The following is a 15,747-nucleotide window of genomic DNA, read 5'->3' as shown; positions in this document are numbered from 1 at the left end:
AAGCAAAGACATCCAAACCGCAATAATCCTTTTTGTATGTGTGTCTCTTCTTTAACTTTAAATATGTATGTAATACACTTATACATGCTAATATGAGTAAGAGACTCATTTGGTGACTGAAGTCTGGCATAGAGTGGGCAGACATTATGCAAGTTTCTCGACATAGCTACACATGTATGCCACATGAACAAGTAAAGCTGTAAATAGTAAAAAGATGTGATGAAAGTTTTTGCCCATAATGCATTTTTCTCATGATGCACTTGTATGGCATCTGTTACATATTTAACTTTTTAATAGTGTCTTCAGATCTGCTTTAAAAAGGTACCTAGACCTAAAAGACTAGTTAAAAATTGTAAATAGAATACTTTCAAAGGTAGTAAATTATACTCATAGGGCCAGTTTTGCCGATGTTCCACTTGCAGCACTTCTGTTGAAGCTAGTGGAAGTTCTTTGTGTGACGAGATCATGGATTTGATTTCAGTGTAAGACAGAAAGTGGTTAATATTAAATAATGAAAGGTTAACCACAATTTCTCCATCTCTTCCCTGTGCCCTTAATTTGGAGTCCTTCTAATTCACCACTCCTACTCTACCTCTTTTTCTAACCTTACCTGTTATTCCATTTTCTAATTTTTTCCTGAGCAGAGGCTGCCCCTAATAATAATTTTCAGACAAAAACTACATTAAGATGGAGTTGCATCTGAGAGCACATATTAGATAGTTAAGGTAAAATACATTACATAAATGTTAGTTATTTGGAAGCCTAGTGTTTATAAATCCAGTTAATTCAGAGTTAAGGTTAAATTTAAAAGAAATCTAGCCATGTCAAGATATTGAAATGTGATTGGGCCACCCAAGTAACATTACCTTGGCCCTGTAGTGACAACATGAAGGGACGAAAAGAAGCAATCTAATATTTCTTTAAAATTCAGCATAATATAATCTGCAGTCACAAAAACTTAATCATATGGTTTTGCATGGTGTCACTGCAGAGTGAAGTTAAGGTTGTTTTGGTGCCCTAACTGTGCATTTCTGTTTGGATTTCTTTTGAGTTTAACCTTAACTGAATTTCCTGGGTTTATAATGTGTTGTTTAAGGATTAAATACAACATCCATATAATGTGGGAATGTAAACTATTTATATTGTTATTTATTATTTGTATTGTGGTAGCAACTAGAATCCTCAATCAGGTAGCAGACTCCCACTCTACTAGGCTCTGTACAGCCGTAACACAAGGGCAGCCCAAACCCTGAAGAGTTTACAATCACAGTCAATATACTTTCAGCTGTAATTTAATCTTAAAGTAGCATTTTCTGGAAATATACGTGGGTTTCTAAATTTAAAATTTCATATAGGATCACTAAACAAGAAATTCAAAGAATGTTACCAAATGATAATTTCAATGATTTTAAGATCTTAACCTTAAATAATTTTTTAAAATTTAATTTTTATTGCCAGTTTCACCAGTACGCTTGGCTACTTATGTACAAGAGAGCAGTGCATGGCAGCGACAGCATACTTGCCAATCCAGCTGGGTTTACAGCTGCTTTGTTTTTGCTAGTGTATCACAAAGAAGCTGGAGTGTATACCCTAGTTTTCCCCTGCCTCCTTCATTCCCAGCTTTCCCGTGCACATGCATGTGGACAGTTCTTGTGGGCTTCTCTGTAAAAGAGTATTATTCTTCATCCTCTGATGAAGAAGAAACATTCATTTATGAAGAATAACAGGCTCATTCATCTGCCCATAATTAAAAATCTTCCATTGTAGTTTATACACAAGATTTTAGTGAGTTTAAACAACATGGGAGGTTTGACGCATCTGCATTGTTCTGTTAAGTTCATTCAGGACAATAACAACAACAACAGTCTGACAGTAATGTCTACATTTTTTAAAGAAGCCATTTTAAAATTAATTTTAACTCCTAAATTATTTAAGTGATTTACTTGTAAATTCCTAGAAATACCATTCTATATTTAAAAAGTAAATGCTGTAATTTTGGGGGGACTAAATGCTGTATTTTTCATACATAGAGGTTGAGTCCTTGCTTTTAAGTGCAAAAACACTACTCAGTCTTAATTATGGAGTACAACTGGTATCTCTAATAATTCTTCCCAGTATTTAGTTCTTTTATACTACTTTTCATCCATAGATCTTAAACTGCTTTACGAAGGAGTTTAAGTACCATTATTTGCATGTTACAGATGAGGAAACACGGGCACTTATGAATTATGCAAGATACTTTTCTGGTTAATGGTGGGTTTGTGGGAAATCACTAGGTTGGAAACCTTGCAATATATTTCACTTGTGACCAAAGAAAGTTGGAAGCTTGCCTCCGTAGCCAAAGGCATTATGCCAGCTGTTTGTATTTTAGTAAGAGAAAAATTGCCAAATTTAATTCTTGTTAATTTTGGTACTTTTTTTAAATCTTGCCTGACCTTTTATGCCATAATCAGCCTTGCATAAATTTTTACAGAGGAGTTAAAACTTGAAATGCTTATATATAGAGTAAAATGGAAATGCTGACTGATTAACGGAGGAACATGAATGATGTTAATAATGCCTGAAGCTCTTGAGTCTCCCTATGGCAGTTCTGAAGGGGGCTTCCTAATTTTTTGAGTATGGAATTCATACCTCTTCACAAAGCATGAATATTCAGTCTTTTTGCAGGGAACTAAGCATGTGTGGGTGGAAATAGATTCCAAGACCCTGCTAGTGGGCCAATTCCTCCAATTTGCAGGCTTGCTGTGGAGTTGTAGTGTGCTACCTCTCCAAAGCTACTATTCCAGCCTAGGATGAGTTTTGGACTGGTAACAGGGCGTAGCACAGCCCCCCTTGGTCCTGCCTCTTCTCTGCTCCAACAATCACAAAGAGACCTTCTGGCTCAGCAGTCCCCGGTGCAGTTTATTTACACAGTGCAAACCCACCAACTCTCACCACATATTGCTGGAGGTCCCACCTTAGGGGCTTCTCTGTCTAGTAGCCAGGAGGGGAGAGCTACCCCTCTTCTTCCACTCTCTGGCTTCTCCCCTCCACCTTTGCTTCCTTCCTCTGTGCCTGTATATAGCCCCAGGCTAGTCAGACTGGCAGCTGTTGCAGCTCTGCCAGTCAGGCTCAGGTTCCTCTAGTCAGCTCCTATTCTCCCTTACTTGGAGCTGGAGTGACAGAAGGCTGGCTCAGCAGTTCCTGGTCAGCACCCTGTAACACACCTCCCCGCCTTACTGAACCTCCAGGTTTGTCCTTGCCTCTCCCCTCTTCTCTCTACCGGATGGGGCAGTGCGGGGGAGTTCTCCTTCTACCTTCTAGTGAGCCTTGGGGTCTTCCTTGTGGGGTTCCTGTATCCCCCACCCACAGAATTTACATTGTGTAAGGGGTGGATGCCCCTATAGGTCTATCACTACCCACAGGTCCTCACACCATTCACACCCCAATGGGTGCCCCCCCTCTTTTTCCTCTTTCCCTTCTTGCAGGGTTTTGGGATTGATCTTTATCTCCCCCTAGACATGCAGGGCCTCCGGTTCCACCAGCCTGGCACACAGGGCCTATGTCCGTTCTCCTGGGGGTTGCCTTGAAGGGGGCTCCGTCGGGCCTGTCTCCTTTGATAAGGGTCCTGGGCCGGAGGCCTCCCCTTCCCTGTTTCCTTCCCCCCTCGGGCTCTGTTGTTTAAGGGTTTGTACCTCATTCTCCAGAGGAGATTGGTCTCACTCCTTACCAAGGATCTGTGCCTTGGATGGTTCCACCCACTTCTTCAGGGGACCTCCCATTTTCCCCACGTTGGGCTTCTTTCCACTGCCTCCTGTCCCTCATGGGAAGGGCTCCCAGTCTGTGCCCACCACCACCGGGTAAGGCAGCCCTTCGACTACCCCGACTTGTTTCCACTGAAACTTGCCCTGGACCTTGAGGGGCACCTGGGCCATAGGGCACTGTCTTTTATCCCCGTGGACACACTCAAGGTCCATCCTGGCTCCGGGAATCAGCCATCGTGGCTTTACTAGCTACCGCTGGATAAGCAAGCAGGCTGAGGCCGTATCTACTAATTCCCCCCGCCTGGGTTCCCTCCCCACCATCACAGGTATGGTGGACAGTTTCTGCCCCTACCCCTGCCCTCCAGCATTAGTCCAGCTGCAGAACTCGCACTCCATGTATGGGCAGTTCCCCTTGTTATGTCCTGGTTGCCCACACTGCCAACAAGTCATCGGTCAGGCCCCCGGAGGAGCCGCTCAGGCCTCTTCTGCTCCAGGCCCTTTCTCCCAGACTCTATGTCCTCATAGGGCCACCCCTCTTTCCTGGGGAAGTCGGCCTCTGCGTATTCCTCAGTCAGTTTCACAGCCCTCCTCTACCATACTTGGTTGATGCCTAACCCATACCTGTATGTTCTCAGGGATGCTCTGTAAAAACTTTTCTAGGACCAACACGTCCATTATCTCCCCCAATGTCTGGATGCTGGGTCTCAGCCAGCGGGTGGCTCAGGCCATCAACCTCTGGGCAAACTCCTGGAGCCGCAAATCCCATGTCCACCTTGCCAAACGGACCTTCTGCTGGTATTTCTCTGAAGACAGCCCCACCCAATCTAGGATGGCCTCCTGAACTGCATTGTAGTTACTGGCCTGTTCTTCGCTCAGGGCCATGTAGGCTGCTTGAGCTTCTTTGGTGTGGTAGGGAGCCAGCCTCAGGGCCCAGGTTGCCCTATCTACTCAAACATGCAGAGGAACACGTGTGGGTCATCCACAGGGCCCATTTTACATAGTCCTAGGCCGGGTGCCCACGAGCCATCCCTCCCGTAGGACTCACCATCCTCTGCAGGAGCTGCTGTTGGATGCTGGTCTGCTCCTGTATAAAGTCCTGCAGGTTCCTTTGCTGCTCAGCCTGCCAAGTAAGCAAGACCTGCCTCTCTACATGGTGGGCATGCTAAAAATCTTGCATAGCCTTCTGCATTTCTTCCTGCTGCTTTACCAGCCACTGCTGGGTCTCCTCTATCTCTGGGCCACCAAACTCTTGCACTGGCTCAGGTCCTGGACAAGCCCCCACATGTAACAGGGCGTAGCAGGGCCTCTCTTGGTCCTGTCTCTGCTCTGTTCCAAAAATCACTCAGAGACCTTTTGGCTCAGCAGTCACCGGTGCAGTTTATTTACACAGTGCAAACCCACCAACTCTCATCACATATTGCTGGGGGTCCCAGCCTTAGGGGCTTCTCTTTCTGCAGCCAGGAGGGGAGAGCTACCCCTCTCTTTCCACTCTCTTGGCTTCTCCCCACCACCCTTGCTTCCTTCCTTCCTCTATGCCTGTGTATAACCTCAGGCTAATCAGGCTGGCAGCTGTTGCGGCTCTGCCAATCAGACTCAGGTTCCTCTAGTCAGTCCAATTCACCTCCCTTACTTGGAGCTGGAGTGACAGAGGGCTTGCTCAGCAGTTCCTGGTCAGCACCCTGTCATAGGACCCATGTAACCCCATAGATGTTGAATCAGTAGCTCCTCCCCCAGCTGTGCTAGCGCACTTGGGCCTGGCATAAAGTCCTACTCTGTAACAAGCAAAGAGTACAGTACCCCTCCAAGCCTGCATGGCTGCTCAGCCTGTTCCTCCCCCTCTCACAGAGGAGGGCCATTGTGGGATTTGAGTGTTGCAGTGAGCATTGTATGGACCCTATTCATCTGGTGAATTTTTTCTCCTTAAAAAAGGAGATTAGCATCCCAACACCTGTGCGCTTCATTAGAGATGCGAAAACAGTCTAGAAAAATCTTGAGTGGCTTAAAACTTGCTTTTTCATTCTCCCATCTTAATTAAAATTATGCTGTAGCTCACGAAAGCTCATGCTCAAATAAATTGGTTAGTCTCTAAGGTGCCACAAGTACTCCTTTTCTTAGCTGGAAAAGTTATTATATGGTTTAGATAAGAAATTAAAATTGTGTTCAACCAGCAAGCAACAGGTTTCTTTTCATTCTGTACTAAAGTTATTTTTAAATCAGTGACTCTTAAATAGGAATTGTTTTTGGTGACCCACAGAAGGGAAAAAAGTTTGAGAACCAAGCACTGTTGCCATGGATAAGGTATGGGATTGCGGGGAGGCCATCGAAGGATCTTATGAAGTGGTCCTTGACATCAAAAGTGTAAAAACTTCCGCTAAAAGTTAGTTTTCACTTCAACCAAAACACAGCAAAATGATCTACTTTCCCATTGGGCAGAAACAAAAACAGTCAGGAGATAAATATTATTGTCAGGTTTCTAAGACGTTGTGAGAGAGAGTGACGTTGATAGTCATTCATTACATCTGAAAAAGAGAAAAATAAATTAAATATTCTTGGCAATTTTATATCAGTGTTCCCCAAAATAGAAATGAAATTTTGTTTACATACTGTAATAATTCTGAACCAATATAAGTCATTCATTCTACCATTCCATCAACCATGTGAAGCAAAGCCAAGAAAATAAAAGTAAAAGTTGAATATTGTCTGTCTGACTTCATGTGTTCTTTGTCCCTCTTTACTCCATAAGATCCATGAGTGAATTAAACTTTATTTCTTTAATTTAGCAACTTTATGCAAATGTGAAAATGAAATATATGTGAAAATAGGTAAGTTGATCAAATAGCTTACTGTTATGTCCTGGTTATCGTCTGGTCAGCCATTCCATGTTATGTTTGTACTGTATTTAGAGCTGTATCCTACCAATCCTTATTCATAAGACTAGATTTTAGTCACATGAACACCTACATGAGTAAGAGTGTATAAGATGGAGCCCCTAGAATAACTCCTGGAGACTAGGACTTTGTCTTCCTCTGTCTGGTACTGTGCTGATTAAATAATAATGTAGGATGAAGAAATAACCATCTGATTTGTTGTATTTGCATATTTATTTCTATCAAGAGTGCATGCAGGAACATTTGATTTTTCAGACTTGTTTCTGGCACTTAAAGTAACTGGAGCTTTGTAGTATTAGCTAGCCACACATTTACGGACACTGCTTCCTCTCTGCTCTCAGATTGGCCACTTTTATTTTCCTCCCTTATCTCTTCTTGTTTCTTCCTCCTTTCATCTTTGTCTCTTTCCATACCTTCCTCTTCTCTCATTTCCTCTTGTCTTTTATAGTGGGCCCTTTTTAAAAAGCTGACAGGGGAAAATTTCCATATATTCGTGCACTAGTCAAAATTACATTTAAATATATTTAAAATATGTTATACAAATATCTTTGTTATTGTTTCTTTACTATGTTTGTGGTGAAATGTCAACTTCCCTCTTGGTTCATGAAGTAGACTCAGAAGTGGGGTGAAGTATCATTAGAGGAAATGTAGTTTAGCAGGATTGGAGATGGTGGAGACAGAATCATAGAAGTGTAGGGCTGGAAGTGACGTTGAGAAACCATCAAGTTCAGCCCCTGCGCTGAGGCAGGACCATGTAAACCTGGACCATCCCTGACAGGTGTTTGTCCAACCTGTTCTTTAAAACCTCCAGGGTTCCTGTCGAGGCCCAGAGGCATTATAAGTGTTTAGCAGTACATGGCATGTTTCTGTTAAGGTGGTTTCATTGTAAAACAGGTATTGGTATGCAGACATCTGCAAGAGCAATTAGCTTTTCAAATAGGGATACAGTAGACTCTTTAGTGAAGGATCTCACTAATACAGGGTGAAATTCACTTCTCCCCATTCAAAGCTTGAGTAAATGGGCTTGTGTGGATCTAGGTAGTGGTTCAGGAGGAATAGGGAGGATAATGTTAATCCACCGAACCAAGTGATAAGGCATGTGGCTACAGTACTATGCAGCGAAGGCCTGCAGCTCCGTGGGTTGAAAGAGTTGCCGCTGTGCCTGTAGCTATGTGTTGGTTCTTCCATTAAATTCACATAAGTGCCAGTCTAATGGTCTCTTCCCAGCATGCCCCCCAAAACCATCTATGGTGCACCAGAGGCACAGGTGCCCCTTTCATGATGGCAGGTGTTCCACCCACCCACACCTAAGCTCCAATGGTGGGAGCTCAACTGACATAAAGGGTTTTTTCACATGCCCCTGGGTGAAGATGAATTACACCCATAGAAAGTGACATCTGCTTTACTGTCCCTTCTTTCCATGGTGTAAATTACCTCTGTTGGGGGAGATTTATTACCTGTGTAAATTGCAATCCCAATAAACTCTGTCTCATTTTTTATTTTTTTCATCTACCCATAATGTGCCTTTTAAAACAGTTTTCCCTGAAACACTCTTCTGCCACAATCAATAAAAATCTCATCCTAGAAATATTTTATGCCGTGACAATGAAAGGTTCATGTCTCAAGATAGCTTTTTAAATAAAATTAGCAAATTGGATTAGAAAACTGCCTCTGTTAGTGTGATAATGAGTGCTTTCCCAGTGATTTCATCCAATTAAATAAATTAATTCACTTTTACTTTGGAAATCGCAGTTCATTATTTTGAGGTTTACATTGTTTGGCTTTGGCTTTGTGGGAGGAGAGAATTCTGTCTGCAGAGACCAGTTGGATTATTTTACATTCTGGCAATACAGAATACAGAAAGAAAGTAGGGCTACAAAGGATAGCTGACAGCATACGCAGTGTTTAGGTATTTTGGTAAAGAACATGGAAAGCAATGTGCCACTGGAGTTTCTAAAATGAAGTAAATCTTCGGTTTTTGGTTGTTTTTTTTAGGGATCATCTCTTTATCCAAAACATGAGGGTATACCTCTTTATAGTAACATGTTTTTTTGTCAGAGAAGTGAAAAATGGTATGTTATACAGTTCTGTAACCAAGTTGCCACATTCTAAGTGTATGCAGACTTTTTTAGATATATGGAACCAATAAAAAAAAAACAGACTGAACTTGCTTCTAATCATGGGCATAGGTCTTTTTTTTTTTTTTTTTTTTTGGTCTTCATGCATATGGCAATGGACAGACTTGAAAGTGTCACGAATTGAAAATGTAAAACATATCCAGCAAAAGAATGAGAGAGAGGGTGAGGAGGCAGCGTGGAAGCTATAGTGATAAATTTGTCCATTTTCCCTAGGGCTCTGGCTGCTATTTATAGCCCTTTTAATTTTCTTTCCTATTCAGGACAGCAGCAAAGTGTACACGACCCATGTTTCCTACTTGGAAATCTACAATGAATGTGGTTATGATCTTTTGAACCCAAGACATGAAGCCTCCAGATTGGAAGATTTGCCGTGAGTAACAAAACTACAAAGAATCAGCAGGGATAAAAAAATCACTTTCAGATGCCCTGTTTCCTTGTTTTCATTTGAAACTGTATGATACTGACCTCAGACTTAATTAACTCAAAATAGTTCATTTTTATCAACATTTTCAAAAGCTTCCATTATTATATTTTGTATGTGTAGACATTGTGAAAAATGGATAAGAATAATTGAAGGTGAAGGTGTACAAGACTGATATTATTGGGGGGAAAGGTTCACAGGAGCCAGTACAAGAAAAAAGAAAAGGAGTACTTGTGGCATTTTAGAGACTAACCAATTTATTTGAGCATAAGCTTTCGTGAGCTCGATGAAGTGAGCTGTAGCTCACGAAAGCTTATGCTCAAATAAATTGGTTCGTCTCTAAGATGCCACAAGTACTCCTTTTCTTTTTGTGAATACAGACTAACACGGCTGTTACTCTGAAACCTGTCATAGTACAAGAAAAGAGAAGGAGTAATTGTTCTTCCTCTTGACAATTCATCCACTTCACCCTATGCTGTAGGAGTGACAAGGCAGATAGAATAGGGCAGCATTGCCTTGAAACTAGTACACAGAAACCTATTTCAGTTATGCGCCTTTTCCTTCAGGAGTAATTATTTTTTAAATGCAGGACCTTGTGGAATGTAATGTGATAGTAAAGGAGATAAAGGCCAAGAGGGATTCCAAAACGCAGTACAGTTTTTCAGAACAGATGATCATCAAAGTACAGTTTCTGCTGATGAAATATTTAGTGCACTATTAAAATTTGCCTGAGCTGAGTAAATCATGGTATGTACAGACCCTAAACTCAGTCTAGCAAAACCCATTCAGACCCCATTCTGAAACATTTGAAGAGTAAGCAATTTTGATAATCGGTTTATCCCAGTATTGAAGAGCATATGGAGGCTATATGAAACACTGATTTGTGTGTGTGTGTGTAACATTGTCACAGCTCTCATATATTCTTCAGTTATGTGGTTGTGGAATGTATAGTGGTTGTGAAGGTAACCTTGAATATGGGAGTCAAGTGTAAACTAATGCACTGTTGAGTTCCTGAATTTGTTCCTGCTAGCCTGAAATAATAGCTCTGAGAAGTGTGAACTGCTCCATACATCTCAGTGAAATGTTAGCTCTGATATAGGACAACTTAGGTGCTGTCAGTAAAAATGTGTGGCATATTGAAACGTGAAGATGTGGCAACATCATAAATTCAATATAAAAATAAATTACTTGTTTTCATATTAACACACAAATAAATCATTTTTAAATGTATGCAAAACTGCTATAAAATTTCCAATAGTGTACCACAGAGTCTAGAGATTTTGCTGCAGAATTTAGATTCAGCTTGTCACACCCTGCATAGGTCTTTGGACAAAGTGCACCCTGCAAAGACTAGAGTTGTTCCTCATCAGTCATATAAAATATGGACCTTTTAAAAATCCATTGCTATGACTGCATTGCCTCCATTATGAGGTAGCGTAGTCCAGAAGATAATGGAGTCAGGTGACTGATTAGATGTGTTGGTAGTCAAGTCTCTTAACCTCTCTGTGCCTCACTTTCCTCCTTTGGAAAATGGGGATAATTATACTTACCTCTCATTGTACAAAAAGAACGAGGAGTACTAGTGGCACCTTAGAGACTAACAAATTTAGTCTCTAAGGTGCCACTAGTATTCCTCGTTCTTTTTGCTGATACAAACTAACACGGCTACCACTCTGAAACCTCTCATTGTACAGTTCTTTGAGTTCTATGGCCAAAAGTACTACTGCATATTATTTATTTATTTAGACATCAGTTTCTTAAACTCTGCAGAAAAATCAGAGTCTAATTTTGAAAAGAACCTCATTCTGATGTCCATTCTTGCAGGTGTAAATATCTGTGCCTGCAATTGGTTGGGGGGTGCAAATGCTATCACATAGCTATCCAATTCCTTGAATTGTGGACACAGTTATTTGTAGCCTAGGGTGTGCCTGGAAAAAGAGAGGTCACTATTAAAAATTGAGTTCTCAGTGTTTATTAATATAATGAATTGTACAATATCAAAACTGGTTTCTATTTTGCATCTAGATTAAGATAGAGTAGAAAATCTCTTGTGGTTGGTATTAGGGTATTGTAAGAAAAAATTACAAGGAGATTTGATTGTGGAATTAAGGCTGAAATGCACTGGGATTGATAATGGAGTTGCCTAGTAAGCCATATACAGTAGTTTGTGTCAGTATGAGTAATATAGAGAGAATCAAATTATTTGCTGTACAATAACTAGTTTTCAAAGATAGATTAGTAACTATTTTACTATATATATATTTATTAAACATGTTTTGTGTGTTACATTGGCCAAAAAGTAGTATTTATGCAATAGACTTGACAACACTTTTAAAGCCCTTCATTGGTTATTTTGTATCAAGAATCTTTTATTAAAAAAAAATCCTAACTGTAGACTCACCTAATGATCACATCAACATGGAAGGAGCTATTTCAAACTTATCAAGAAAGTTATTCAGGCTTTCATAATTTTTAAATATATAAAAACTGTGACAAAGTTCCTCCTCTACCTTGGTGGGTCTTGTGCTTATTGGCAGATTTGCTCACCTTGGAGCTTCACGGCAGCCCTCAGTTTGGCCGTTTTCGTGAACCCACAGTCCAGGTCAACTCCTCCTGTGTCTGACCAGGAGTTGGGAGGTTTCGGGGAACCTGGGCTCGCCCTCTACTCTGGGTTCCAGCCCAGGGCCCTGTGGAAAGCCTCCTAGAGTGCCTCCTGGAACAGCCGTGCAACAGCTACAATTCCCTGGGCTACTTCCCCATGGCCTCCTCCCAACACCTTCTTTATCCTCACCATAGGACCTTCCTTCTGGTGTCTGATAATGCTTGTACTCCTCAGTCCTCCAACAGTATGCAATCTCACTCTCAGCTCCGAGTGCCTCTTGCTCTCAGCTCCTTACACGTGCACCACAAAGTGAAGTGAGCTGCTTTTTAAACCCAGGTGCCCTGATTATCCTGCCTTAATTGATTCTAGCAGCTTCTTGATTGGCTGCAGGTGTTCTAATCAGCCTGTCTGTCTTAATTGTCTCCAAAAGGTTCCTGATTGTTCTGGAACCTTCCCTGTTACCTTACCCAGGGAAAAGGGACCTACTTAACCTGGGGCTAATAGATCTGTCTTCTATTACTCTCCTGTAGCCATCCGGTCCGACCCTGTCACAATACTTACATTTTAAGGGCTAAAAAGGAGTATAAATTGTGCATAAATGATTTATTGCACATGGAAATGACTATTCTATATAGTTTGCCATTGCACAAGTAATTACCCCTTATATGTGTACAACTTAGATGCAATTTTTGTAAAACCTGTGATGTGTTCAGCATTTGTGACTTCTCTCACTTTCTTGGAATTATAGTTGCTCCACACATTTTTGGAGCCAATCAATAATAAGCAAATATTTAGGGAAGGGAAAAATCCTAGACAAACCTATTCAAGTGTGATAGAAAAAATGTATCCAATGAGGTACTTCAGAACTGAAAGGTGATGTTCATCCCATTTCAGAAGGATCACACAGAGCCTAACACATCAGTTAAACCCTATGTAAGCCTTTGATGTGGAGTTGAGGTGTCATATAGAGCCTTGTGCAGGCTCTCTGCTCTCGGATGAAATTCACCCATGTGAGCAAGAATAAATGAGGTGAAGAAAAATGTCACTTTGGAACAGGAAGCAAAGGATCAAATAAGCTGGTAAATATGCCATTTGTTTTTAAAGTAGTATCAACAAAAAGATTCTTAAAGAAGAAAGTGAACCATTGTGAAACAAAGAAAGAGTCTGACTTTATTCTAACAAGTCATGTATTATTCATGACATTTTACGCCACTTTCCAGTTCAACACAAGGAATAACCACAGAATGATGACATGCAAGATCATTCAGTTTAACATAATAAACACAAACCATGGAAAGTGCACAATTGTTTCACTGATAGTACTTGAAAAGCTAAATGTGAGGGCAGCATCTAATGAATGTGAAGAAAATAATTCAGGTTTTGACCAAAATATATTAAAAGAAGACCTGATAGAAAGTGATAAAAGGAGATGGTAGGTACAAAATTGACTTTGCTTGATATGCTAACATGTACGTTACACCTGTCTTGATTTACCATTTCCTCTTTTGTCTACATTTAAACTTGACACTTAATATTGTTATACAACTAAAATAATAATTGCAAACCGCCACCATCCAAAGAATTTATTGGCTGACATTTAAATCAGTGACTTAGAAAAGGTCTTAGATTCCCCCTGGTAGATGGCAAGACTGTATATAAGATCTACTATGATAATGGTGCACTTAAAAAAAGAATTACATTCTCCAGTAGGGGAACAGATCCTCCCTCCAGCAACCCATAATCCTCCAAGGAAGGCCATGGTTGCTTAAACCATAGATCAGAATAAACTACTCTTTTAATCCCTAATTCCATAACAAGGGAAAGGCTAAAGACTAAGAACAAAATATGTATCTGCCCAAAACCTCTGTAATGACAACTTGTCTCATCACACAACCAATGTACAGAATTTAGGCTCTAGGCTCCATTGGGGAATCTAGAGTATTTTTTGTCTTGAAAAATATTGTTCATAATCACTGAGTTCTGGAAATTACTTCAAAAGAGTTCCCAATCCTGTTTATTTCTCTACTGCCCTCCAAGGGTTTAAGGGTTCACCAGACTGCTGACACACAAGACTAAACCAAATATTATAACAAGAACTCATAGATCACTTTACAAAGAAGCCACAGGAAAAAAAGCTACACACAGGATAAATGACATTTTTTCTTCCATCTCATTTATAATGCAAAGAAACCAACAGGCTATCTCCTGATTCTAGGCTAAACAATGTGTGTGTCAGCCATTCCCTCTTTCAGTGGTTATACAAGCTATATAATCTGGAGACTGGCTACTATCCATAGATATACAAGACCCATACTTTTACATACCAGTAATTCTTAGTACACTGAAAATTCCTGAGGTTCACAATATTAGGTCAGACCTTTCACTAGAAAGTTCATCTGTTTGGAATGAAGAGTGCTCAATTTATATTTTAATTTACACCATGAATGTCTGTTACTACTGCACACGAAAGGTTAAAAGGATATCTAGGTTTGACAATCAATGTTTTTCTGGATCCTAATAGAAAGAGCCAGACAGGAAATGATATTGGGGATAAATGGTTCTGATTCATTCTTTCAAAGATTGGATTTGATATAATTCATAAAAATATTACAACTGGAACTAACCCAGACCTTGGAATGTGAAAGAGCTAATTTGAGCATAGGGTATGAAATATTCCTTACCATTCAGAAAGGATATCTTCATTGTATCTATTAACCCATCTCACCAAAATAAGGAAGGATCAGTCAGTGACACCTTTTCTGAAGCCACTACTTCAAATCACAGTATTAACTCATCGGCATCATCAAGCGAGACTCCATATGTGACCACTGAAATCACTCAACTCATCTTATTCCTGTGTTCTTTTTAGGAAAGCTTTACTTTACAGTATCGGAGTAGTGTACTAAATAAACAAGGACATATGAGTGAAGTATGAGAAGCAAAGGTGTATTAAGTCCCCGCTATTGTTTGCACTGGTTATTGACTATGTCATAAGAAAAGTGACCGCAGAAGGAAAATGAGGAATTTTGTGGATGTATGATAAAGCACAATAGGGTGACATTGTTTTGTTGATGATAATGTCCTGCTTAGTTCAATTAATTGTTTAATGGAAAAAAAAGCCCAGATTTGGGTTCATACAGCAAAATAAATTAGTTGTTCATCAACAAGGGGAAGATGTAATATATGGTTATCAATGTCCCCAAAGTACCCATTAAAGAGGACAAAGAAACTCTAGAAAAGGTAAACCATTTTACCTATCTAGGGAGTGGGCTCTGCAGTGATGGTAACACCATGCTAGATGTCAAGCAATGAATATTGAAAGCAGCAAACAACTTTCATAAACATGTAAATATTTGGCAAAAGTAGCATGATTGGCACTGATGCAAAAATACAAATGTTTAACAACGGTATCATGTCTTTCCTCTTTTATGGATTAGAGACATGGAAACCTACAACAGACATTGATAAGAAGATGAACTTATTCCAAAGTTAAATGCCTGCAGAAGGTCTTCATGTCCATTGGAAAGAATTTCTTGCAATATCAGAAATTCAAAGTAGAACAAACCAGTCTAAAACATGAAATGTCCTTAAAGACAACAATGGACACATTTAGGACACACTTTAAGGATGCCACTAACTGACTGCAGTGCAGTATGTATATCCTTCCACATCCTTTGCCTGTCTCACAATGGTGAGTTTATAGTTGTTTGTAAAGGTTTTGAGATCTTCAGCTGAAGTGTACTATATATAGTAAGTGCAAGCTATTGCTTGTTTGTTATGATTCCCATTTCTCTAATTTCATGGGTATTGAGGATGGATACTCAAAGAATGGTGGCCTCAAGTTGATTTTCATGTGTTTTCCCCAATCCCTATCACCTTTTGAATTTTACACAATTTATTGAGCTAGTACCAATGTTCCCAAAAGACACAGGTTTATAATACTAAACAAGAATAT

At 40.1% G+C, this 15,747-nt stretch overlaps 1 protein-coding gene across 1 annotated transcript in view; it reads left to right on the top strand.

Annotated features, from left to right (window-relative positions):
• Positions 1–15,747, top strand: part of KIF6 (kinesin family member 6) — a 286,955-nt gene that overhangs the window by 34,859 nt on the left and 236,349 nt on the right. The window contains exon 5 of the mRNA XM_073338562.1: positions 9,030–9,139. Coding sequence (XP_073194663.1) covers positions 9,030–9,139 — 110 coding nt within the window. The remainder of the gene's footprint in view (positions 1–9,029; positions 9,140–15,747) is intronic.

This window comes from Lepidochelys kempii, chromosome 3 (genome assembly GCF_965140265.1).
Source record: "Lepidochelys kempii isolate rLepKem1 chromosome 3, rLepKem1.hap2, whole genome shotgun sequence".
Lineage (NCBI taxonomy): Eukaryota > Metazoa > Chordata > Testudines > Cheloniidae > Lepidochelys > Lepidochelys kempii.
This window is presented reverse-complemented; position numbering and strand designations above follow the sequence as displayed.